General features: G+C 37.5%; 1 protein-coding gene across 1 annotated transcript in view; it reads right to left on the bottom strand.

The window, feature by feature from the left end:
* Positions 1-3,239: 3,239 nt before the first annotated feature.
* The window catches only part of CDH6 (cadherin 6, type 2, K-cadherin (fetal kidney)), a 45,432-nt gene continuing 21,198 nt past the window's right edge, over positions 3,240-27,473 (bottom strand). The window contains exons 2-11 of the mRNA XM_010009357.1: positions 27,153-27,447; positions 25,607-25,726; positions 23,406-23,573; positions 21,680-21,867; positions 19,933-20,186; positions 14,038-14,174; positions 8,868-8,989; positions 7,972-8,089; positions 7,634-7,885; positions 3,240-3,993 (exon numbers count right to left, since the gene is read on the bottom strand). Of these exons, the coding sequence (XP_010007659.1) occupies positions 3,503-3,993; positions 7,634-7,885; positions 7,972-8,089; positions 8,868-8,989; positions 14,038-14,174; positions 19,933-20,186; positions 21,680-21,867; positions 23,406-23,573; positions 25,607-25,726; positions 27,153-27,447 (2,145 nt within the window). The 3' untranslated portion in view covers positions 3,240-3,502. The remainder of the gene's footprint in view (positions 3,994-7,633; positions 7,886-7,971; positions 8,090-8,867; positions 8,990-14,037; positions 14,175-19,932; positions 20,187-21,679; positions 21,868-23,405; positions 23,574-25,606; positions 25,727-27,152; positions 27,448-27,473) is intronic.

Below are 27,473 nucleotides of genomic sequence, written 5' to 3'. Positions count from 1 at the left end.
TCTAGCACGCCGGCATGCAACAAAGTGCAAAGAAATACTACTGCAAAGTTTTGTATTCACTGCAATATGGCACTTTCAATATTCAATATGCAGTACTGATTTTATAAATTGCACTTTGTGGTACTGCCAAGCAAGAAGAAAAGACAGAATTGAACTCTTCTTTTTGTGTGAGAGATACTAAACCTGTCTAATTTGCAGGAAAAAATAGACCTTAAAACCTAGATGCATAAATAATAATTTGAATGTAAGTTTACCTTGAATTTGCTTAGAAGAAAATTTGCTATTCAGGCACCATATTTGTGGTGACATAACAATTTTCTATATAACATATTTACACAACAGGCATGAGTAGCCACTCTATTACTTACTGCGTCACACAATGAACAAGAGAAAAACAGTTTACAATTAAAGGTAAAAAAGGAAAAAAACCCAAATGAAACTTGCACTTGGACTGCTACTAACAATCACTAAATCAGTCAAAATCACTGTACAAACATAGGAAAGTAGTTACAAGGAGATTAGTGATCCTCCTATTGTCTTTTTTCCACCCAAAACGACTAATGAAAGTTGACCTGCAGGGTGGCCCAGCCCTTTCAGGGCGTATGGTCTGTCTTCAATAAAATGACAAGTCAAGCAGCCTTCCCTGTGAGCTGGGGGTGGCTTGCAGCACCAAATATGTGTGTGGTTTCACAGTCACCTCTGTCATCCCCTCCATGAACAAATCTGTTTCCTCAGGGCCTGAGGAGAGGAAGGGGCAGTTCACTGGCTCACTTAGGGTGTCCAGTGGGACACTGGGCTCAAGGCAATGCAATGCAGTGAAGGGTGAGACAAAGGTGCGTATTAGGGAGCCACTGGGAAGAGCTCCCTAGGGGTACACTGCCTCCACTGAGTGAATGAGGAAAGCAGCCCAGAGTGAGGGACGTGTACAGGTGGTGCTGAACATCTGCTGCTCCTCCACTTATTTGAAATCCAGATGGTCCCTCCTGTATGTGCCAGAGCCAGGTTTCAGAGAGATTGCCTCCTGGATGTTCTGATTGCAAGGAAGCCATGAAGGGCTAAACTTTCAAGGCTTTTATCATCTTAAATTACTGAGGGGTCCACAGAAGGACATAATAAAGGCCTCGTTATGCCATTGCCATTGTAACAGGTGTGACAGGCTCAGCTTCCCTAAGCAGTGGAGTTGGGCATTTCATTCTGCTAGACTGAAGCACCATAAGAGGCCTCCATAAGGGAGACCAGGGGCCCAGGATCCTTTGAAACACTGGACTCCTCTACTCTGAACATCCATCTATCTGTCATGCTGGGTATTGGCAGGCTATTAGCTTCTTTGCCCTAAACCTAGAAATGTGCAGTGCATCCCACTGCAGAATAGTCCTTCCCAGTCCCATCTGGGCACCTCCACATGGCTAGCTCGTCCTCTTCACTGGGACTGTTTCACAAAACCTGAAATTATGTCATCATGCTTGTAGAAGTCTAATACTCATAAATATTACTGCTCTTATATTTAAATATCTAGGAGTAATGAATTCTAGGGATTAATTTTTAATCCCTTTTAATTTTCTCTTTATTAACTTTTTCCCCTTCTCTATATTTAGAGTAAATTGGAGCTGTTGTTTAGTTTTCAAACTGATTCTCTTAAGACTCAGGAGAGGAGGAAAACAGATCCCTGCCTGTGATACTGGTGTTAAATACTGTTTCAGACTTAAATAAGTGAGATTACTTATGTACGAGGTATATTTAAAAAAAATTAAAAAATCTTCTTTCTTTCCTTGGCACAGTGCCATGGGCTGTGTCCCTACTTTGGGACTCAGGGTGGCTTTTAACTCCTGGAATTAGATGTCCCATGAGAGTTCCTTAGGGTTTTCTCCAAATAACCTCTTCTAGGTGGCTGGATTTGAAAAGCAGCAACTGCATGCATTTGACAAACCAGCAGAGATACTGAATGGTGCACAAGCTATAAAGAAAACTGTTTTGGCCTCAGACTACAGCATCTTCCCCCACCCCATCCCTAGACAAAAATTACTTAGCTTCTCAAAGTGGATAATTGAATGTATACAGAGAGACTTGTGATTAAGATTTTACCTTTTGGTGAAGACTTTAACAACCCTGGCTAAATAGTTTATTAAACAAAAACAAAAAAAAAAAGGGTGTATAGTTACAAACCCTACTTTTCAGGCTGTTGGAATGACAATTGATTTTCACTTGCTTGTGCATTCAGGGCTTGACTCTGGAAATAAAACAACCACCCAAAAGCATGAGAAATTACTTCCTCCGGCAGAATGCCAGAGTTTTTCATCTCTAAAACATTTTCCAAATGACTTATATAATTGCAACATCCTGATGAGGTAGGCATTATTTCCCCACTTTACAGATAGTAAAACTAGGCAGAGAGTCAGTCAGGAGTCCACCCTGGGCATCCAGGCAGGGAAGGTCAGGACAAAATAAGCACTCTTTACTACTTTGCAACTGCCCCTTTTGTCCCTGTGGGTGGCAGTTCCCTTGAGGCTACCACTCCTCTCCTCCACACAAGAACAAGCTGAATATGGAAAACCTGTCTCCCACCTCCCCAGCGCAGTGGCCATCACTGAACTGATGTGCAGGTGAAGGCTGACTAAAGAAGTACAAAGAAAAGCACAGCAATGATCTGTTCCTTCCTCCAAGTCATGATCTAACCTGGGGCTGAATTAGATGACTTTCCCCATATCACAAAGCAAGTCTGGGTTAGAACTGAGAAATCATCTAAGAATTAGATACTGGGGCTACTGACCACACACACATGCACGTAACACACATCTCTCCAGCAATGCTAGGTCAGAAGAATATATACATAGCAGTTAATGAACTATATATATGTGTATGTTAATATGATTCAGTGCACTGGGGGCGATGACGAGTCCTAGAAAAACACTTAGGTTTAAATGACCATTAGGTCTTTTTACCCTCCTTATGAGTAAAATGTATGTTTGATTTTTTTTTTCTCAGCTTACTCTACTTGTATAAAAAACCTTCATTCCATCACCACTACTTTTGGCTATAATACATAGGGTAAACTAGGGTACCTCATAACATTGGGATGTGCAATACACAATTGACAGAGCAGTCATCTGAGCTGAGTAGTCTGAATACAAGTAAAAAGAACAAGTGAGCTTAAACAGTAATATATTCCAATTTACAATATAAGCAGAACAAGTAAAAACATTGCTCTCATCAGATCCTCTTTTTTCCCCTCCAATACTGCCGTGCCTGTAAGATTGGCTTGGTAAACTGGATGCAGTGAAAAATAAGAATTTTGCCTCTTGGAAGCTAATAAAATGATATTAGAAAAAGTTTTCTGATGGCTGATCCACACAGACCGCAGTCATTAGACAATTTGAGTGGGTAGAACAGAGAACCCTTTCACACAGCTGTGGAGAAATAGAAAAAAGTAGCCACCTCACATATCTCAATGCTGTTTCTGAAAATGAGGAATGAAAACAAAAAAGAAAAGAAAAAAGGCAACATATTAAGAGTCTTTGTCACTGTCCATTGCACCATACATATCTGCCAGCTTTTTAAACCGAGGTCCCCAGTCACTGAGGTAATCATAGTCCTGATCTCCATCTGTAGTCACCGACTCCAGGGAGCTGAGAGACTCAGCCACAGAACCATTACCTTCATACGCGTAGGTTGCTAACGAGTCATACGGGGGTGCCGTTGGATCTATATCGTTTTCCTTTAACCTTTGGTTAATGAAATCTCTGACATCCGTGTTATCTCGCACTGTTGCAGTCCGCTGTGGCATAAAAAGTGTTTCCGGCACAATGTCTCTGCGGAATTTATTATCGTCTATGGCTTCGGGATTTCTCAGCGTGCCGATATCAAATGCCTGGGTATCTTCCTCTCCACCACCTTCATCATTATAACTGACAATGTTGTCTCTGATGTCTTCTTTCGAAATAATCAAAGGCTCCTTTTTTCGCTGCCTTCTCAGTGCTGCAAACAGGACCACTGTAACTGGAAATAAAAGTAACAGGGGAAGAGAAAGGGAAAGGTTAATCCCTAACTCCATTAAAACTCAGAAGAAATGCTGTGCCTCTGCTTGAATATGAAGTTTTAAAAGATGTTTTGCAAAACTGCAAATGCGCACGTCAGGTTTTCAGGCTGTGCATGCTCTGGGAGTACCTTGGGAGATGAAATGGCATAGATGTGCACTAGAAGAAAGGAGATGTCAAGCTTGTAAGAAGCCAAGTGGAGTGTGTTTTTGTCAGTAGGCCCATTTTCACCCAGAGTCATATAGCAGTTCTGTTGTCTTGAGAACAGAACTAGTATCTTAAGAGTTGGGAAAGAAAAAACACTTTCTTCAAAATAAGTAACATTAGATGTTATTTACCTTGAACCCCTGGGAGAAAATGCAACTTGTGCTATATACAAGGCTAGTATGTACTAGGCTATGATAAAAGGTTAGCAAAGCTTCATTTCAAGATAAGTAAGTCTACCGTCCTCTGGAAAAAACTTGGAATAGGGAATGGATTTTCAGACAGCACAAGGTCCAAGTTTTATTAACTTCACTGGCATGTTTTTACAATGCACATCACTTTAAAAAAGTACATGGCTTAAATCTTAGACATATGAGATCTGGTAATGGTATATTTTAATCTGCCAAAGGCATGAGATTTCTCAAACAAGTATTTTATTCCTTTCATTCTAAAGTGTGTGTGTGTATACATGTATTTGCAATTTATTTGGAGGGCAGAAACACTTTCCAAGGCCCAGCTCTAAATTTAAATACTTCACTCAATAATGATCCCTGGTATTGTTGGAGAAGTAGACACAGAGGGAGGAAGGGGGTATGCTGAACACCTCATGTCCTTCAGAAGCTAATTTCAGATTTTTTAGCTGGATTCTACTTTAAGATGCTGAAGGGCTGAATATTTACAAATGAGCAGCAGCAAGGAGTGTGGATGTATTGCTACTATGACTGTGCTTTGGTAGTCTGAGGTCCACAGTGCCCAGTATTTCAACTCTGTTGTGTAAACTCCAAGAAATGACACATCTTGTGGTCCTTACAGTTCATTCAAACAAAAAGCAAAGCAAACCAGAAATTATCTAAACTCACTGATTTGAGATTATAAGGTGGATCAAAATTATCTTTCATGCAGTGTGTTTCTAACATGGTGTGTGAGTCAAAGCACAGTAACCATTAAAGACTTTTTTTTTTTTTTTTTGGCAGTACCTTTCTCATTTGTAATCTTTCTAAGGGCAACGCCAAGGACTAAGGTCATCCCCCAAACAAAATTTTAGCCCATTGAAACTTGTCTTTCTTAGCGTCCTTCAACAGACAAAAAGACTATTTCACTTTAATGATGGGTTCCCCTGCAGGATTGCTTAGAGCAAGATACTATCTGTAGGTGTGCTCAAGCACGTTGTGGAAGAGTCTTACATTCTTTCTCTCCATTGATTCACTGACTATAGCAGGATTCCAAGAAGACAGGGTAAAGTAGAAAAGTGCTCTAATTCATGTTGTGGCTTTACGATAGGAATAGTGTGAGAAAGAGAAAATATCTGCTAATGAGTTGACAGGAAATAAGCAAGGTGGTGAAACTGAAGGAATTAGGAAGAGTGTTTCAGATGGTGAAAGCTTCAGGCTCTTGTCCTAATGATGAGGATTTACTTACAGTATTATGCAAGGGTCCTAATCTGAGTGATGCTTCTTTGTGCTACTGTGTAAAAATGCAGTAAGAGAGAATTCTCTTCCTTAAGAGCATAAAGATGAGACACTACATAGGAAGACTGGAGAAAGGTCTATGTGAGAGAACAAAGATAGCTGGAGAAAATTTTGGAGAACTTGAGAAACACAGCCTCAATTTTGTATGGGCATCTGGAATAGTGGCCAGTAGAACTGTCTGAGAATAATATCATAAGAATGATACCTTTTATATTGATGGGTTGCTGGAGTATCATGAACAAAAAGCTGCTACTCAGAATATGCAAGGATGATACTATGACAAGTATGTCACATCCCTGATACTCGGATTTTTTTTTATTTTGTGCTGAACTTGCAGGTAAAAAAACCCAAAACCATTAGAAGTTCTATGTTAAAGTACATAACCTTTATTTGCATGTCAGTGTTTAACAGTATCTGGGGTCTCCTGATAAGCTGCTAGAGTTACTCAAACTGCAAATAAACCTAACAATTTACAGGTATTTTTGTTGCTGCTAAACTTTAAGCAGTGGTTTGAGTCTGCCCTGGGTATTGTTTTACACGCAGTAGTGGCTGCACATATAAACCCTGCAACCAGCCTAAAAATAGAAAATTATATAGCTGAGTTAATTGAAAATCTGCTTATGGTGCATGGTGGCGTGAGCAGTAATTGACATAAAGTGCTGCTTAGCACACTGAATCAGTTATTTTCGATTGACATAAAACAAGAAATCGTTTAATGTCAGATTGGTAGTAATGAGCACAGTTTTACTAACGAGTGCAAGACTACCTGCAGCATTAGATTTCTTTATCTGGTAAGGAACTTGATACAAAGTGATCTCAGCTCTTGGAGGAAATAATATCATGTTTTGAAAGATTAATTTAATGGTGAATTAAGGTTAAGATTGTTATTGTGGGACACTTTTATGAAAATAGGATAGTGCTTATTTGGACAAACCGTGACTATATTGTCAAAGTCTGAGAATCACGACATAGTCTTTAACTCACCAGTGGAGAGGGAAATTTTTCTAATAGTAAAGATCAGGATGTTTCTGCAGTGGTGAGCATGTTCAAGGAAAATACGAGTATAGTAGAAAGACGCAGAATCACTGAGGAAACATTTTCTCCCCTGCTTGACCCTACTGCTATAAAATTGGCCTGACTCTCTTCTTTCTTGGTCAGATATTAAAGGTGACTAACAACATCTCTCTGAGAACTGCCTGTGTTGCATCGTACAGTTCTCCCCAGATGAATAGACTTTGGCTAATGGCCAAGGGACTGATCATCTCTGCTGTACAAGATGGGTGAAACCTGAAAGGAATGTGAGAGATTTTGCAATCTGTCTTTATTTTTATTTAAAAAAAAGTTAACCACCTGTAAGTGCTGTATCCAGAGATCTGTATATCCTCCACACTCAGGATCCACCTTGTTCATATTCACAGGTGTCTGAAAGGGAGCACTCTGCAGCTTTTGAGGGAGTGCTTTAGTAGCTACTCCATTTCATCATCCTTTTTGAGCAGAACAGAAGCACTAAGACTAGTTTCTCCTCGGTTTCCACGTGGAAAGTTAATTTTTTTAAATGAAGTTACCTGCTCTTCCTCTGTGGTCAGCAAGAAATAGACATATGCATTGGTTGTTTAGGCTGGTGCACCTCAGATAGCCATAAGGGGATGGGATCAGTGTCTCTCTTTAAGTGCCTGCCTCTTTCCACTGACCAGAGGGTGGAGCTCAGTTACCTCCTCTTGCTTCGACATTGCAGACTTCTAGATATCTCAGATTAGATGTGTTCTGCACACCATATGTTTAAGCGGCCCTCAGAGAAGGAAGTACAATAATAAAAAAGCAGGATAAGACAAGGATGTCTTTGTTTTGTTCTTGTCCTAGCCTTGGTATAATCACTTGTAGCAATGCAAAATAACCATGAAAAGAAAAAAATAACTCTAAGCTCCTTACCGAGTAATATAATAATACAGAGAAGAATGGCAATAAGAGCCCCAGTGCTTAGACCAGTGGGATGAATCAAGGCTTCTGCATTACAGGACAACATCTTTCCTCGGTGGTCACAAGCACATACTCGAATAGTCACTGTCTCAGTGCTGCTCTGGATAGGGTAGTCATTGTCTGATATTACCACAGGCAAAAAGTAGGTACTCATTTCATGACGGTTATATCTGTTTTTCCGGGTGAAAATCCCAGCTGTGTTGTCTGGAAACACAAAACATACATTAAATCTTATCTGAAGGCTGAGAGCAAGGATGAGATAATAAAGAAAAGTCTTCCTAGAAATTTACCTCTGTTGTCCTGTAGAGTAAAGTTTGAGGTGGTGGCTGCCTCGGGAGCTAAGGAGAATGAAAACTGATGTCCACTGTAAGAGTCATCTTTATCAACAGCACTTAATGTTTGTATCAGCTGAAACAGTAAGAACAAAATTATCTTCAAAGCCAACAAACATTATTTATGTACTTTATGATTGTAAAGCAATCTTACTAGATTTTTTTTTTCCTTCTGCTTTAAGGCAGCTGATGCTGCTATGGTGAGCTTAATGAAAATGATCCACGTGCTACTGATGCTATTTAGGATCACCACGCTATTGTAAATCGTACCACCAGCCTGTAACATGATGAATTTGAAAGTTGGCAGGAAAATCATATTGAATTCAAGAGTAGGCTTGGGTTGATTTTACTCCAGATGGCTAGCAAACCTTTGCATGTGACAAGAAATACAGATAAAAGGTGAGACAGTCCAAGCTGACTACCCAAATCACATGTCACAGGAATTGTTTGGCTGAATCTTCCAAATTATCTGCTCCTTTGAACCATTTAGCAATAAGACTGGTAGTATGAAAATCATATGGCAGGGAATAGTTATATCACAGACAGGACCTGTAACAGATATGAACCTGAAACTTGAAGGAGGCAGTGGAAATGCCTTAATAAAGCAGAGAAATACAGAATACAAATGAATCAGGGATAACAAGATGTAGTATAGAAAACAGCAGTCTCATACTGTTGCATTAGCAGCAAGAACACTAAGTGTAATCAGATACTCTGCAACCACTCTTTAGTTTAATTTTGCAAAACCAATAGTGCGATGCAATGCAAAGTATACCTCTTGATGAGGTGACGAAAATGTGATAGCAAAACTCAATTAATTTGGAATATTTTCTTATTACAAGTAGACATCATACCTGTTCTGCCTTTGCATTTTCACAGACAAAGGTCTCGTAAAACATGGCAAATTCTGGAGCATTGTCATTTACATCCAAAACCTTAATGAACACTGGGACACGGCTACTTTGTTTTGGGTTGTCTGAAATGATAAAACCAGGAAGATGGAAGATTTTATTTAGCCCACCTACTGACTCAGGAGAAGAAAAGGACAGTCTTACAGGCTCATTGCCTTAAATTGTCTTACTCACAACATTCCACCTATATTCTGTTGATTTCTGGGGGATGCATTATGGGGTGAATTCTACAAATCATGCTGTGTTATCATTACTCTGATTTTGTGAAGACTATACGTTTAACATTGGGTAGGAGTCCTGGATTTACAAATTCCTTTGAACATTCCAAATGATTATGAATGTACGTGTGATATCGATATACACATAAATATAATGCTGGAATCAAATCTATTTATTAACCTAACGCAGTTTTGTGGCAGCAAAGTTTCTAGAACATATTCATAGAATCATAGAAACAACTAGGTTGGAAAAGACCTTTATGATCATCAAGTCCAACTGCGACCCCAGGACTGCCAAGTCCACCAATAAACCATTTCACTGAGTGCCTTGTCTGAACACTTCCAGGGACAGCGATTCCACCACTTCCCTGGGCAGTCTGTTCCAGTCTCTGACTACCTTTTTGGTGAAGAAATCTTTCCTAATATCCAATCTAAACCTCCCCTAGTGCAGCTTGAGGCCGTTATCTCTAGTCCTATCACTTGTTACTTGGGAAAAGAGACCAGCCACCCCCATGCTCCATCCTCCTTTCAGGTAGTTGTAGGGAGCGATAAGGTCCTCCCTGAGCCTTCTCCAGACTAAACAACCCCTGTTCACTCAACTGTTCTTCATCAAACTTGTGCTCCAGACCCTTCACCAGCTTTGTTGCCCTTCTTTGGACCTGTTCCAGCACCTCAACATCTCTCTTGTAGTGAGGGGCCCAGAACTGAACACAGTATTGAAGCTGTGGCCTCACCATTGCTTCACCAGTCCCTTCCTTAACAGGAAGAATGAAAAGTTGTGAAGATCGGATTGAGTGACTTTTTTTTCCTCTCCACCTGTCATATATAATATTCTGCCCCCTGCAAATTTCATGACACGGTTTCTTAAGCTATCATAATTATCATTATGTTATGGGAATAGTAACTGTGGCTGTGATCACAAATATTTTCTAATCTGTTGTGAATTGATTTGGCTGATATTCTAGAGTTAACACTAAAAGATATCATTGAAGAACATAAGCACTATATAGAATCTGCAGATCCTCACTTGTAAATATGGGGTTTTTTCTGTATAGTGCCAAAAGTTTGAATTTGACAAAGATATTCCTGAGCATAAAATACTGATGAAAATACTCATTTTTCTAAATAAAAATGAAAAATATTAGAAATGCGTCAGATTGTATAGATCATTCCTTATCCTGTTGGACCATTCCTTTTCCTGTCAGGGTGAGACAGGCTTTAGTCATGAAGATTTCATTAAGAAACAAGGAAGAAATGCAACAGGCAGCAGTCTTGCCTAGGAGCTGGCTAGAATGGTGAAATAGTCGAGATTCTGAGGCAAAAAGGTACCATTGACTCCTAAAATGTACAAGATCATTTTGTCAACACCAATAAAAAGGAAACCAAAAGACTTTCCCAGGACTCGATCTCTGTCTCTTGTGCTCCACATGACATAAAAATTATCTAGGCCAGGTCACCCAGACATACACACCTCCGTGCCTGGGAATATGTGGGTGTGAGAATGTGAGAGAGTGAAATCTATAAGGGAATGAGTGTGATTGAAATTAGCATCATTTAAAATAAATACCTCCCCCCCTCCATTTCATGAGGGCTCACAATGAGTTTCGTTATGTTTATTTCCTACCCATATTAGAATAGTTTATTAATGCATTTTAACCTATGACTGAAGTGGAAAGAAAAAAGAAGTGCAATAAAATACAGCAGACCTAAGACTCTGTATGCTTCTACAAGCATTCATTATAGTAGCTTGTTGAGTTAGGCTCTAATAAACGTCCTATTACTGTGTTTATCATACTTTTATACATATGAAAATGCTTTCTCCAAAATTGGCACTGTATATTTGTATTACAGAGCTCAGTCTTTTTGACAAAATATTGTGCTTTAAAGCTCCACAGTCTCATTGAAGTTAATATGATTCCATTAGGCATAAACCACTTTCTAATATGAACCATTGGGCTAAATTCATTCAATGTATTAAATAACAGTTTATGCATAAGATAGATTAGGCTGAATGCTATGCTAAAATGCATCAATAAAAATGTTGAATTTTTATAATAGCCAGAAATCAAAGGTAGTCATTTGAAGTTGCAGGACTATTGGCAAGACTATTTTATAAGGGCATACGTTCCTAACAAATGCTTTCAAATATATTGGCAAATGTGTTTCTTCTTCACTCAAGAATCACAGTTGTTTTCTTTTATGATTTTTGAACTATGAACCACAGATTTTCATTTTACTTCTACGTGCTTAAGATTCTCACAATTTAAAATGATACTGTAATAAATAGAAACTTCATAAAACCCTTCTATGCTCTAAGGACATAGGCCTTTTTTCTGATTTAATGGAAGTGCAAGTTGAAATAGATATACACATCTTTAAGCCTTTTTTGTCATCTTTCAAATTATTTTTGCAAATTAATTGATGTAATTTAATTTGTTTTCATTAATCTTTACTTACTGCTGGGCTCCATCTCCAAAAACAGCTTTACAGACTCAACAAACTGCTTCCATCTATTCATCCCTGTAGTGATATGTTTTCTATTGAGCCAGCAACCAAACTGCTAAAGTTCTTTTTCCTCAAAGTCCTGCCAATGTTTGATTTAACCTTAAGTGTTAAGAAAGAATATTTAAAAATACTCTGGGGATTCTCTCTGGTAAATCAGCTGTAATTCTGCAGCTGTGAATCAGTAGCTCTGTGTACCGAATTTTATTGCCAGTTTGTCTTCTGACTATGGCATATGTACTGACCAAGTGTTTCACCAGCTATATGTCTGCAGCATTCACAGCATAATTCTCTGGGCTGCTGAGCAACTGCAGCTCATACTGGTGAAAAGAACATTAAAAAAAAAAATGGAGCTATATACACTTAATGATAATTCTAGACAATTAAAGGCCAAACAACTTCTGTATTTTTTCTTTTTTTTTCTACTGTAAAATGAAGCCACAAACAGCTGTCACCGAAACATGTTTCTCTTTATGACTTTATCTTTTTTTCATACCAAAGGGAACACCCATGCATCTGAATGAACATCCTCCCTGTAACTTGACTGAATATTTCTTTTAGATAACTTCAGTGAAATATACCTGGAGTTTGATGTGATAGTATGTCACTGAGAGCAATTAGTGATTAGCTGGAATTTAGTGGAATGGGACTTCAGATAGCCTTGGTAGAAATTACTGGTTTTGCCTAGGAACATTAACCAGTAGTACTTTCCAGTCCAGTCTCTTGAGACTAAAATTAGTGAAGTATCTTGGGTCAGACCAAGGCTTGTTTAAACACTAGGTGTATTTCAACCAAGAAAATTGCCTTTGGAAGGCATCTACCCCAGTTATGCCAAATTTGGCCTAGGCTTAATGAAGCACACCCTGGGGAGTAGCTTGTTGTAGCCTGGAAAGATCCAGACTGAAGAGGAATTGAAATTAAGACAGAATCCTCTGTCAGACACAAGAGGTTTAGTTTTGATGGTCCACTAGAAGGTTTATTCTTAGAGGAGAAGGCAAGGAATTAAATGAGTATTCCATATAGATGCTAAGCTGATTTTCGGACAGTATACAATTTTCTATATTTTATATTATTTCAGCTTTGCTGGGGTCAATGCAACTGTGCTTCCTAAATATTCTTGTTCTTTCCTTTTTCGGTGGTTTTCCCCTTCCTCTTCTATCCAGGAGCTATCTGTAGTGTACAACTTTTGACCTATTGTCACTCCTTCAGACTGAACAGAAACACAAACACTTGATTAACTGTCAGCCAGAAGTCAGTGTCTGGTATGCTGAAACCATACGCCTAGCATCAAAATGTGCAAACTTTCAAAAAAGGGACAAAAATATTAAGAAACATCATTCCTGTAGGGTCTATCCCACTATGTTTTTACATAACCCCATGTGCTTTCCTCAGTAGTATCGTTTCACATCAGTTTTCAGTTTTAAAAAGATCTATAGAATAAGGAAAGCTGGAGTCAAGTAAGTATTCCTTAGATGCACTCTTCTCACCATTCAGCAGCTGATTGATCCATACACACACACACAACATAGAGCTTATATTGTCTCAGAATATGTTTGGTTTTCTTTTTTTAAAAAAGAAATCATTTAGCCTCTGAGTTGCACAAATGACTTTGTGACAGTCATAGGTCTGGTGTTTATGTTAGATCTATCTATCATTCTACTATGCTTCACAATCACACTGTAATTCTACAAAAGCAAATAGAAATGCATCTCCTAATATTTGAGCATGTCACATGCTTATAGTTAATGTATTAAATAAAGAAGATTTTTTATTAAGGCCACCTGGCATACACATTCTTATTTAGACCCATGTCATTTCAGCTCTTAAAACCAACATGACCAGTATTAGCACAAGGTTACTTCTTCTGAGCAATTCTAAACTAAGGGAGAAAAGTGATTTGTAACTATAACTTATAATTTCAAAGGAAGTGAAAGAAGTTAAAAATGGAAATCTTTAAAACTAATTAAGGTCTGGGCACCTAGCTCATCCCAGCCACCTTAGTCTTACTTGAAAACATCTTGCCTGTGCTATATTCATTCTGGATTAGACTGAATTCAGCTATGGAATGCAGTTTGTCTTTAAATCATATTGCTTAATGCATGCCAGTTTCAATATTCAACAATCATGTTCAAAATTAAAAATGCCTATTACTGATTAGAAAACATACAATTGTTACCTTTCCTCCCTGCTCAGCTCAGTTGCCACTTCATGAACTGTTTCCCTAGTAAACACAGAATTGCAGACCACCTCTTGAAGAGTTTCTGCTTCTTCATTAGCATTGACTGGACTATCCATATAACCTGGCATCTGTACAGCCGCGCTTTACCGCATGCTCAGCTAGAAAGCTAAATTCATTACATCAGAGACAGCAGTGGTATTTAGGTTTGACTTACTGATCTCTGCTGCTATTACTGTAATGTTGTGCCATAGCAGCGTTTCCCGATCAAGGGGTTTTGAAGTAAATATCGAACCGTTTCCTGAATTGATGTTGAACACTCTGTCCATATCAGTGTGTCGATCTACAGAATACCTGAAAATACAGAGAAAGTGGTTAGGAGAAAGCTTTCCTTTTAATTCTTATGTTCTTAGACATCAAAGAGCTAGTAAATGGGTTTGCCTTTTGTTTTCAGTGCAGAATTCATAGTCTTTATATATTCACACAAAGAGCTGGTCCTGAGCTACTGTATAATGACACATTGGAGGTTTGACTTAGAAGGTGGAGCATTGTCACTGAATAAATGAATTACTGCAGAATTTACATACCTCTGAGAATCATCAAAGCTTTGTTTTTAGTGAGAAATGTGAAGTCTGTGTCCTGAAAGATATGAAGTTTATTTTAAGGCTGAATTGGCTTTCCCTTTATAAACTCCTGTTTTTATGGTTTGGTATCTCAATTATTCCAAATAATTTCTGATATAAAATTTGATGGCTGGGATGCATGTCTGCTTTTCACTTCCAAGTGTTTAAAAAGACTGTCCCCCCCAAACAAGTCAGTATAGAATAGAGATTCATTATTCTATGGTACATATCACGTATAGGTTTGCTGTAATTCATGAAAACTAACATGCTCAGCCCAGCTTGATGGTATCTAGATGTGAAAATGAATGCTAACAAGCTCTGGAGGAGTTTAGCGTCTATAAACATTCAAATTTTCAACCTGATCTTTCACTTTTTTCTGCTGAACTGAATCCAACTTTAAAAGTATAGCTCTCCAGTTCACAGGAGAGGGTGCTATCACCTCGATCCAAATACTGTGACTTGGTTTAATCTCTCATGAAAAATCTTGCATAAATTATGGGGGTTTTGACAGAAATATGTCTCTGATGTTGTTAAAACAAGAATGTAATTGCATTATTCTGCTCCTGTTTCAAGCCCAAGTGTGTGCTGTTATACAATCCAGGACAGATCTGTAGGAAGCCCAGTGTGCTCCCTTGGTCTACTTGCAGGCCGGGACGATGGAGACAAAGCAACTACTGCTGCCCCTTGTCCCCAGACAAGGATAAAGACACGGCTGAGCTGGTATACAATCAGGTGAAAACGGCCAGGAGAATGACTGGCAGAGTTTACTGCCACTATAGAACTGAGGGGAATGCAGAGACTGAATAAAAATTTCTATTCCCTGCTGCACCCTAGGAGCAGCTGCGTGACATGTCCCTCACTCTGCACAGATTTCCCAGTGCCTGTGAAGTGTTTCAGAAGATCTGGCATGGAAGAAGGAGGGTATAGAAGAGTCTAGTCGAAACCCGATGAACTAACTTGCTAATTATCTTGTAACTGCTTTTTTTTTTCTTCTTTGCAATCAAAAAGAATGGGATATATCCACAGCAAAATAGATTGGTCTTATTCTAACGTAAGAATTTTGGTGTAGCCTACCTTCCTAAAAAATTAACAATATCAAGCATTTGAAACAAATTGTTTTTCTTTTCCCACATTAAATTCCTATGGAAACAACCATAAGAGTCAAAGGTACTCTCATGAAAAGCTAACTTTTTTTTATTTTTTTCATGGGACTTGCATGGACACATCTTGCTAGTTTTTCAGGTGTTGATTTAGTTTTTATTTGTTGCTGTCACTTGACTAACAGTACTGCAATTTCAGCTGCACAAAGTCAGCTGCGGTGCTGCTAATGTAGATCCTTTATGCAGCATTGCAATGTTACCACCAGCTTGAAAAGAGTGTGTGAGGAGGTACATAATAGATGGTTTTGATGGATGGAACAGCTCCAGCAAGCTGTGTTGTTTTGTCCAAATCTAAATAGCACATTTGATTCTGTTGACTTTGCTGAAATGTTTGATGGAAACAAGTTTATACAAACCAGTCTGGCTCTCTTATATTTTGACTAAGTAAATATTTGATATTGTAAACATTTCATTTTAACTTTCATCCATCCAGGCTCTTATAGGATATTACGTTGGTATTTTGTGAATTCAATTATTTTTCAGATATTCTGTAGCTCATTTCCATATCTTTCAGCTGAAATACTTTTGTATTTCCATTTTGCAGAAAATCTAGATTTTATGCTCCTATTTGAAATTAAATATCAGGATTTTCCATAGTTTAGCTGTTCCAGCCAACTGTAATAGTATGTTTCAGGCTCTTATTCAGCAAGACATTTAAGTAAGCAAATAGCTTTAGGCATGAGTTGTCCGTTTGTTGCTTTTTTTTTTTTCTTCATTTATGCTTTTGCTCACTCTCCATACACTGAATAGACTTAAAATATCTTGCTGCCTTAGCACATTTTAATGACTGGCCATATCACTATCTTCACTTCATAAGATTACAATATCTAGAAGAAAAGAAAACAACAAAAATTGTTCTGGACTTTTTCTAAGGTTACCAGAGCTGTAACATTGAGAATTTCTTCAAGATATTAAGCATTTTAAAATACAAGTCCTTGCAAAACTGATGTATATTCAGTTATTTGTACAGTGGAAAGTTAAACTAAAAAAAAAAACCCAAAAAAAAAACCATCCAGAGAACAGCTTCTTAATGAAATGTTAATTTTATTTCTTCATATCCGAAAGAAAATACATACAAGGTCAATGCAGTGAAAGTATATTCTAATTATACCATTAACCCTGGACCAGAAGGATGATTTTAATAAGCTAGACTGTCACTTCTGTTTCTCAGTTTGTATAATCCAGTCTTTTTTGATCAGGGACTGTTAATTATGTTGAATTGGTGGTGATTCTGACTTAAGGATCATAATCCAGTAAGAACTAAGCAGGCAACATCAAACCCATTTTTACATTTATTTAATGAAATTACTGGTGAATATTTGTCAGATTTCAAGATTTCATTCCTTTCAGGCCTTGAGGAATTGACAAGGTAGGAAGTTAAAAGGTATGTAGATTCCAGTCTCTCCTTGTACATAGCAGGAAGAAGGGGAGGGTGAAAGAGAGAATCTAACACATGCAAATATGTTGTCAGTAAAATACACAAACAAAATTAAGCCTTACATTTGTTTGCAGATCATTTTCATCTGGGACACTTTAGTAAATCAAATCACAGCAGGGAGACAGTTCCAGTGACTGATGAACTTCATTATGCCTCTGAGGAGTTACCATAGCAAAAAAACTCAGCTAGCAATTTAAAAAGATCTGATGTACAATACAGCAGTGCCAGTCGCAGCATTTGGTTGTTTGTTTTTTTTTTTCATTATGCAGTGTTTCATAATATTTCTGTTTAGAGCAAACACAAGCAGAATGCAAAACTTCTTTTTATAACACAGCTGGACAGTGGAGTGTTACTCAGGAGTGTATTAATATCATTATGCATGAATGGATATCCAAATATTGCCAAACATCTATTCAGTGTATTTTTGTATTTTCTTAATATCACGTTACAAGTAAAGCTTATTTATAAGGGTTGAACTGATGAAATGTAGCTCTACCAATACACAGGTCATGAATGATTACACAGTCTTACAACCAGGGCAGGTATCCGCTTCATATTTTGCTGTTGCTTCATTGTCTTTGATGTTCAGCAGCTTGTTGTCTAAAGTAACCACAAGTCAGGAAGATTTGTGGGTCAGGAAGGGATGTGTGTGTGAATTTTTCATAATGCATTTTCATAATGATATTGTGAAGGTTTCCTCTAATGGAAGATCAAAGGGGCTTTCATCTAGTGGAGTTAGAACTCAGTTTGTTTAAAAAGAAAAAAACTTTATTCAAGTAGAGGAGAAAATGGAAGGTTTTCATGGTAATATCGTGTCTAAAGATTTTATGTTTAACTGTCAAGAAAAATTGACAAGCAAGTGACAAGTCATATATATACAGTCTAATTGCATCTTCCCTGAAGCTCAGAGTGAAAATCAGATTTAGCATCTCTATTGCATGATGATAAAAAAAAATCACCCTGTCAAAAAGATGCAGAGTCAACCCATGCCCTTAAATTCTAGGAGATACCCAAGATATTAGCACCATAAAATTACATTTATTGCAAGCTAACATCTTTTAGGCCACTGGTCTCTGCTGATTTCCTTCCCCTCTCACTGATTTTCATGTTTCTTCTTGTTGTGTTTATTTCTATTACTCTAACCACTTCCTCAGTTCTTTTTTTTGTCTCCTTTCACCTTGCTGTTGCATGTTATTAGAGTATAAAGGAAAAAAGTTTTCCAATGCACTGCGTCCATTTAGCCTCTGCTAAATTTTGCTCAATAATTATCTGATACTTTAATATGCAAAGTACTAAAGAAGTATTAAAGTACTGCCGTTTGAAAGATAGGTAAGTTTTAGCACACACATTCAATTAATAGAAAAGAGCCAGTAGGCAGTATTCAACAATGAACAGCATAATCCCTATCCACTCTAAATCACCTATAATTAGGAGCTGGTGCTGGTGCAAAATGCAAACGATTGTAGTTATCACCACAGGGAAGCAGGGAAGCACTCCCTTCAGTCTCCAGTGCCATTTAGATATAAAAAGGCAGATTCATGTGAAGACTGCAAGGGGCCTGGGTGTCACCCCAACCAATTCTTCACCTTCACGCTAGCATGCCCATGAAGACATGCTATAGGAGGTGTTCATTCTGTCCCTGGGCTTCACCAAAGTTAATAAAACAGTATGTTGCTCTTCAGGTTACTACGCTCTGCTAGTTGAGAACTCCATATAATTGTTGCATGTCATGATATAAATGAAAACAAACCATTAAAATTAGAAGGCTTAGTTTTGGACAAGAATTAACATGGAGGGCATTGCGTGTAAACTGAAGACAGGGAGGGTTTCTGCCAGAAATATTTTAGATTATAGTTTCTTCATCTAGGAAATTAAGACGATATTTACCCCTCTTACAAGATGAGCTGAGAGCTTAAAACTTATTCATGTCTCAGAAAATTTGAAAGATATCTTGATGAAAGATAGCTCTTTACAGAAGTGAAAAGTATTGATGGATTGGGTTTTTATTAAACCTGCATTGTTCAATTTTGGTCTTAAGACTACTATTGCATTTCCAAGGTGCCCAACACAGAGACATGCTGAAAATTGACCTGGATTTAATATTGCTGTATTTTTCATTTCCTCCTCTTACTGCCTTGTCAGTAGCAATGAACTTTAATTAAAGCACACAACTATTTAAAAGTTCTTTCATACTCTATCCCATATGATTTAAGTACTCCAGTATGTTTTCAAATGTACTGAAACAATGCACCTCTTAATAAACAAAAAATGAAGGCTTAGGTTTAGCTACTCCAACCTTAACATTTCCTCCACTTCCTCTAAGACTAGTTTATTGGTTCATGGCAAGTGTCATTTGTGAAGTCCAAGAGACTGATTCTTATCTTGCTAACTTTTCACTGATACAAGTAAGAAGGAGTCTGTGTGCACATGAGCTGCTTTTAAGGCATTTCTAGTTGCAGTTTGGAGAAGGTAAATGTGACCTCTGTTAAACAGGTCTGGATGCATGTGAGACGAAAGGGTTGCTGAGTCACCCCCTTGTTATATAGCCAAAAGGATGCACCTCATTGCACTAGAAAATGTTGAAGGTGCAAGGAGAACACTTACATCATCTTAGTGTTCTTTTTGCAGTAAATTCTTCCATGGCAAAAATAGCCACAAATATTAGTTACTGGAGAGGACAGGATGTAATTCAAGATCCAGGGCCATGCAAATGCAGTCACACATACCTAGATATGCTCAACTGTGAGTGATCATTTACGATCTACAACACTTCATTTTTAAGCATACCTGAACAAATGAATTGTTCCAAGTGATTTTTGTATACTGACATGAAAAAAGCAAAATTAAAGCTGTAAAATAGGTACTCACAAGCCGAAATAGTCTATGCTTACTTGACAGGGTTCTTGGCAGCATCTGGATCCTGAGCAGTCACTGTTCCTATTACAGTGTTTATTGGAACATCTTCTTTCACTTCCATTATGTATGCTGGTCTGCTGAACACAGGGGGTTCATCTACATCCTCCACCTGAATTCTGACTGTAGCTGAGTCCTTGAATGGCCCCAGGTAGAGGAATCGAGGGTCCACATGAGTATTGGTAGCTTCCACTTTCAGGATATACAGGTTTTTACTTTCAAAATCCAATGCCTGGGAAGAGGAGGGAAAAAGGAAAAAAAAAAAGGGAAAAATTTGGGAGGTCTGTGGGCACTGCTGTGGCTTGCAGCCAGATGAGCCAAATGAATAGGGGGATGTCATGGAGAAGCCTTTGCTAGATAACATAAGCCTGAACTGGAATTATGATGGCTGTAGAAAGGAGAAAGACAAGACTCTATATAATTGATGATATGTTATTAAAAAAAAACCTCAAAACCAAACACACTTTTTCAGGGAATTCTATGCCTGGAACTCCTAAACACCAATTAACCTTTCATTCTCAAATGTTCTTAACTCTTCGTGCCTTAGATTCTGTCATTTTTGGCATTTTGATGTTTTCTTGCATATTCCTTGCCCCTAAGCACCACATACTAAAGGGGGGAAGTTTTTCTAGAAGCTGCTTGTTTATATATTGGCATTCCATCTTTGAAACAAAGTGCTGTGACATCTGTGTGACATCTAGTGTCTGGACATCCAGGACCACCCATCAAGCCAAACATGATTTTGTGGTAGGCTATGACTGTATCACACTCTATGAAGTAGCAGCACTTAGCAAGTCTTTGTTACAGTACTTAGAGAGATGTGGGGATAGAGTAGTTATCTTGTTTTTCCATTAGGATGTGGAAGATTCACAGCTTCTGTCAGCAGTGGACATAAATGCAAATGGAGTTAGACTGATATAATAATCAGCCCCTGGAAGGCATCTCCTAAAAAACAAGTAATGACAGGTGTCGTACTGATATCAACAAGCAAGTGCATGTTCAGAAAATCTATACAATGTCTATCTAGTGATGACTGAACTCGAACTGATGGAGGATGATATCTGTAACCTTATCAAGCTTTCCTGATAGCCCACTGTAAACAATATTTCTCAAACCTTTTCTGACAGCCAATGTGCAACCTCGTAGATATGTCCAGTATAATCTGGTAAGGCATCAGACGCTTTCTAAAACAAAAGCATGCTGATGGATTTATTAATTACATTTTCACAAAATGTGAGTCAAAATAAATTAGTCTATGTCCTTTAACACATTATAACTATATAGTTCAAGACCTTCTGATAATGCAAAATAAGCAATGTGATACTGATTATTTTTGTGGTCTTAACACAGCACCTTCTAGTAAGTGACCAATATCCTGTAAGCATCATATAGAAAAAATCATAGTTGGATAGTCTTGCCTCTTTGAATTATTCTGTGGATATGTTCTGTATTTTTTCTCAGTCTCATTCCACTCTGTAGATTATTTACTCACTCATGTCCTTCAAAGTATGTTCATTAGTTTAGTAAAGAGGGTATAAAAGGAAGGACCCCATTTGCTTGTATAAAAGAAAATTTACATAGGTAATGTAGAGTTTCCTAATAGACAACATTCAAGTTAATAAACAGCACATATTGCACTAAAAATGGAAAACAAATAGATAAAGTGCTAGATAAAGTTTTGACTGGTATTTCAGAGGCCGGGATTAAGTGTGCTAAGATGTGTACCTTTTTGACAGTTATAATTCCTTCCTGTGTGTCCTTGTCTGTCGTAATTCCAAACACGTCATATCCATCCCCCTCAGTGATGCTGTATTCAATCTCTGCATTTTCATCCACGTCAGCATCATTAGCTTTTATCCTGCCAACTGGTGATCCAGGTGGTGTAGACTCAGGAACTCTGAATTGGTATGTACCTGCAGCAGAGGGAAATGAAATTTTGTCAGTCAGTCTCATGGTACTTTGGAGACCATCTCTCAGCCCACCCTCCATGCTGGACATGCACAGGTAGGTTCGTGAGTCACTGTATTTTCAGGCCTTCCTAGGGCGACAGCCTTCAGTTTCTGTCTTACTTTCATGTGGATAAAAGTAACTTTTTTTTCTCTATTTTCTAGTATGAAGGGTAGGCATCTTGTTTTCCTACAAACATGTATCTTTATCAACATATGTTCCATTCTAGACATCATCAGAGTCTCTGTTGGCCATATCAAAACTGTATCCAAAAAATGTCTTGAGGCCAAAAGACAAATATTAAGAACTGCCGGAGGCTAATGCAACTTAGTCACACTAAAACCAAATCCAGTGCAAATGCCTATTAATAATGTGCTACATTGAATTCTCCTCTGAAAATCTCTACTTGGGGAATGTTGGCATTACGAAGCTGTATCTTTGGCTTTTATATTGAAGACATTTATGTCCAGAGATATATAATTAACTCACTGGGGGCAGAGTGCTGTATTTTCTCTAAAGTTGCTCTAATTTAAATGGAAACACTTTGCCCACAGCTAAGAGCAGACTTTGAACTTAAATGACAAGTTGCTTCCAATAACTTTCCCAGTGACTTAACCGTCAAAGCTTGCTGATTTGTCTGATAGTATTTGCAATTATTTTCTCTAACAGCTGCTCTTGACTTTGACACACATTGACACTGTGATACACACACATCACATACAGAGCAGTGGTTAGACAAAGCAAAAAAAAAGAAAAGGAGAGAGAAAGAAGGAAGGAAACAGAGAAAGAAAGAAGGAAAGAGGCGGAAGGAGAAAGCTGATGAAAGCTGTATCACTTTGAATCACTTATGACCATGAATGGTCATTAGTAGAAATCAGTTTCCAAGAGATCTTGCTCAACTGATTCCTTTAAATATCACACAGGTATCTACCAAATGACCTGAGACAGGAGATGGAAAACAGGTAGAAATATCTGGTATATTTATATATATGCCTTTGTTTCTGTATGCAAAGAATATAGGAAAACCCATTGAGGCAAGTGCTTCCTGGATAAAAATACTAATTTTAATAGAATTGATCTTGAGATCATTTTATGTACTTTAATAAGTATGTTTCAAAACTTAAATATGTTAGATTAGAACAGATATCTTAATACAAGTCAACCACAAGGTCTAATAGACATAATATTGAACAAGAAATATAGATTATATCAGTCAAAGCTATTTAATAGATAGGAAAAATAAAAGTTGTTTCTGCACATTGTCACCTCTCAGTCTACTGCAACTGGAGTAAAAATATGAGATTTGTTTCCCACTTATTGCAATTAGCTTTAACATGATGTTATTGCTTGCTTGTGTGTACTCTTTTTCTTTCTTAATGGAAATTTTATACTCAAAAAGATCACAAAAACAGAAACAATACCTGAGATTAAAAAAATCCCAAACCAAACCAAGCCAATTTTTGTCTATTTTAATGTAAAGACATAAAATGTAAACGTTCCATACTCTGAGGGAAGCGAGGTGGATTGTCATTTACATCAGTCAATGTGATGTTCACGGTGGTGGTTCCTGATAATCCACCCATCTGGCCTCCCATGTCCTTAGCCTGGATGACCACTTGGTATTGCTCCCTGTTTTCACGGTCCATGTTTAGCAAAGCAGTTTTAATAATACCTGGAAACATAAAAATGAAAGAGGGGAAGTTCACAAATAAGGTCCTGACGTTGATGGAAGTTCTTATCAAAAAAACCCACATTCTAAAGAAAAAAGCAATTTCTGTGTAATAAGTAAAATCTGCCCTGTACAAATATTTACCGTTACGAGATAGCTCATTAAATTACAGACTTTTCATATCATATTTCAGGCTGCTGCTTACGTGACAGATACAATATTATTGGCAACCCCAGAAACATGTTCTACTTATTTGTGAGCAGTGTTATTTTACATAACTATTTAGTCCCTTTCAGTTCCATGCTAAAGTCTCTCACTGAACTGGATAAAGGCTCTTTGTTCATTACAATGTGATCCATCTTTACTCTCCTGTTCTGTCAATATTTTTGTTTTGACAGTGGTGATAAGGAAAAAAAAGCTAACTTCAGCAAGACATCATTAAACAGGCAGTACAACAACATTAAATGGGAGAACAGGAATTAATTAAGAAAATTATGAGCACCCAAGCATGCTTGAGTATATATATTTCTATTTATACGTTGATTGAAATGATTTTGCCAGTCACTTTCTTCTTCAAAGGTACAAATACCAGTTACGAGGCCAACCCCTACTAAATTCTTACTGAATATTTACCATGAAGAAAAATGTTTGCATTCCTACTGGGTCTCTTGAGGCTAAGAACTGACTCCTTTGTAGGCAAAAGGGGTGAAATTAAACTACTGAAATTCATAGCAAAATTCATAGCAGTTTTGACAGACACTTTTTTCACTGTAGGAGTTTTGCAATTGATTTCCATGGCAGGAAGATCAAGCCTGTGGTTTACCTTGCTTCCTTTCTGTGTCCCATACAACCTTCTTGCTAAAAGATTATTGCTGGTAAACTCCCAGCTACATTATCCTTATTATAACTCTAGATAGAAAAGCACATACTGTACTGTCCAAGTCAGAATGAGTGCATTGGTGCAAAAATCCTTGCCTGTATTATCTAATACTATAAGCTTGAAGGCAAGTTTCCTTTGATCTTGTCTCTCCTTCTTTTCAGAATTATGTACATTTTTTCCACCTCAGGTTTTTCTTTGAGACATCTAATCTCTCCCTCCTTTTCCCTGCCTAAGTCTCTAAGATTTGTTTAAGAAACAATGCTAAAACCTGATTAATTATCTGGGATAAACCATTCCTTTCTTGTAAGGATGCTGAGGAGTAATGATTTCTCTTTCTTCCAGCAACATATCACAGTGTTTTTTCCCATTTAAGGAGTTTCTTGAGATCTTTTGTTTCTTGTTGGAGAATTTTGTTATAAATCTTGGGAAGAGACTGTCTGTGTAGTCAGACAGTCAATGGTACAGCAGATTCAGTCAGACAGAATTCATATGTTTTACATGCACAGGTTCCAAAGCTGTCTGTTATTCAGCCCATAAAAAATTCCAGTCACTGTGTATAATTAAAACATCTTCCAAAAACAGAACTCAAGTTTGGTATTCTATTTGTGATCTTCTAGTAGCGCAACAGCCAATTTTACCTCTTCTATCATTATTCTTAATTAAGATTTCTTTCATAAAATTAGCATTAAAGTGATGTGCTGCAGATGCACAGAAACTATAATTACTTTAAACAAGTTTTGAAGAAGCAGAAGGAGAAAAAAACCCACCTGAACAAACCCTCAGTCTTAATTTAGCCATTATGAAGATTTATGACAATTAAGCACTTTTTTCCACACCCAACTGTTTCTTGTTTTTGTCTAAAAACCAACCTATTTGGTTTAATTTAAACATCCATAGCAGTCTCTGTACCCACTGCTTGTTAAAAATGATTGAAAACTGATTCACATCCAGTACTAATTGTATTTATTAGACTTTGCTGGTAAAATTAAAATAAAGTAGGTGTCATGTTTACAGATGTATTGCTCTATTAAGTTTGTCAGATTTTTCACTAGGATGTAATCTCTTTGAAGTTTTTGTCCAATATGTCCTAGCTTGGCTTAGCATGTCATTTTGAATTACAGACATTGTCGTAGAATGACAGATAAGGTCCCCTGACCTGTCTCAGACTCAACAGAGAAATATGGTTGTCCCTGGAGAATGCTGTAGACAACTTTAGCACTGTTTCCATATGTAGGATCATCAGCATCAGTTGCAGTGACTTGCACAACAAAGGTACCTGCAATGATAAATTAAAAAAAGAAAAGAAAACAAAAACCAACAAAAATATTTTATTTTTTTTTTCCCACAAGACAGTTTATGATGTAGAAATAAACATAGTTCAGGTCCAGGTCAAACTTGTGGCAAAAGTTAGAGATACTCTTATTTTGTTGAAGTTTCTCTGTTCATAAAGGCAATAGATACAAAACCAAAATGATAGTTGGTTTATTCTCAGTTCATTAAAATACACAGTTATTGACTGGATATGTAGTTTCTATATTTCTCATAAAGAAACCAGAAGTGCACTTTTCCTCAGGTATTGAAGTCGTTCAGAATTTCAATCTAGGTCAAGAATGTACTTTTGTAAATTTACTCATGCTTGTAAGGTATTTGACATAGGAATTTAAACCTGTTTTTTCCTATGTCTTGTAGAGAAAGAAACGGTGTTGAAACTTAGGCAAACTGTTAACAAACATAAAAAAATAAGCTTAGGTCTTGGCATTTAGAACAGATTTGTGAATAAAATATTCACTTCACATATTAAAATATAAGTATTACGTTCTCTTTCCAACAGATGAGATTTCATCCATGTGACAAATCCCATGAATGAGAGGAGAGAGTATACCTCAAAGTCTTTATTTTCATATTGCCTGAGCTTTATTTTAATCTCATTTTTTATCATGATTAATTAATACTTCTCTCCCTGGATGTGAGACTAGAAATGTGCTTCTTGCAGTTTAACCATCCATCGCTCTCTGACAGAGAAATCAAAATGACCTCCCTAAGAATCAGAAACAAGAATCAAACCTCATCAACTTCTCTGGAAAAGATCCAATATTAAAATAGTATTTCAAGAAAGCTATTTATTTTAGATTGATTCTTACAGCTAGATACCTTTTAAATCAATAGAAAGATTTCAATGGACTTCAGTGGACTTTGAAGCTCTTTTCTTTTGCGTTAAGAGCCACAAAGGTCGTAAGAAGTTAGTGGCATATATTAGAATCAGTGATGAGCTGACTCAGGTGACAGTTTTCACTCCTGAAGTGTGTACAACCACTTCTGCATCTGTGAACCGATCCAGGGGTGATATGGGCACAGGTGACTGTGGAATAGCATATTATTACACTGCTACTAGGTGATGTTAACAAAGCATATTAAAGTCACACACAGCTTAGCTTTTACTGTAGCTAAACTAGATTGTATGAACTTGCATATTTTGTGGTATGTCAGAGGGAGTGGGTTTCACTCAGCTGACATCTCTGATTCCAGCAAACTCTGTTGTCACTATTTTCCTTTTTTTTTTTTTTTTTGTAATGGCTGAGGTGTTTTTACTCCATACTCAACAGCAGATGTCTGTATTCAGTGCCTGTAAACTCTGGCCCTTCATTAACTCCCCGGAAAGCACCCAGACCAGACACTGAAATCAATTATTAGTTAGCACCTACCAACATCTGACATTTCAGGAATGCTGGCATTGTAAACATCCTTTGTAAACATTGGTTCATTGTCATTGATATCATGGATCTTAATGATGAACTCAGATTCTGGTTCCACTGGTTTTCCAGTCCTTCTGTTTATCGCCTGGGCACGGAGTATGTATACAGGCTTTTCTTCCCTGTCTAGTCTCTTTGTGGCCTGGATGTCACCAGTATTTTCATTGATAATGAAGAGGTCTCCTGCTCCATCTCCAGAAAGGATGTACTTAAGTGATCCATCTCCTTTATCCTGGTCTGAATGCAGCTGGTGGCGAAATTGGAATAAAAAAA

Source organism: Nestor notabilis, unplaced genomic scaffold (assembly GCF_000696875.1).
Source record: "Nestor notabilis isolate BGI_N333 unplaced genomic scaffold, ASM69687v1 scaffold2842, whole genome shotgun sequence".
NCBI classification, from domain to species: Eukaryota; Metazoa; Chordata; class Aves; order Psittaciformes; family Psittacidae; genus Nestor; species Nestor notabilis.
This window is presented reverse-complemented; position numbering and strand designations above follow the sequence as displayed.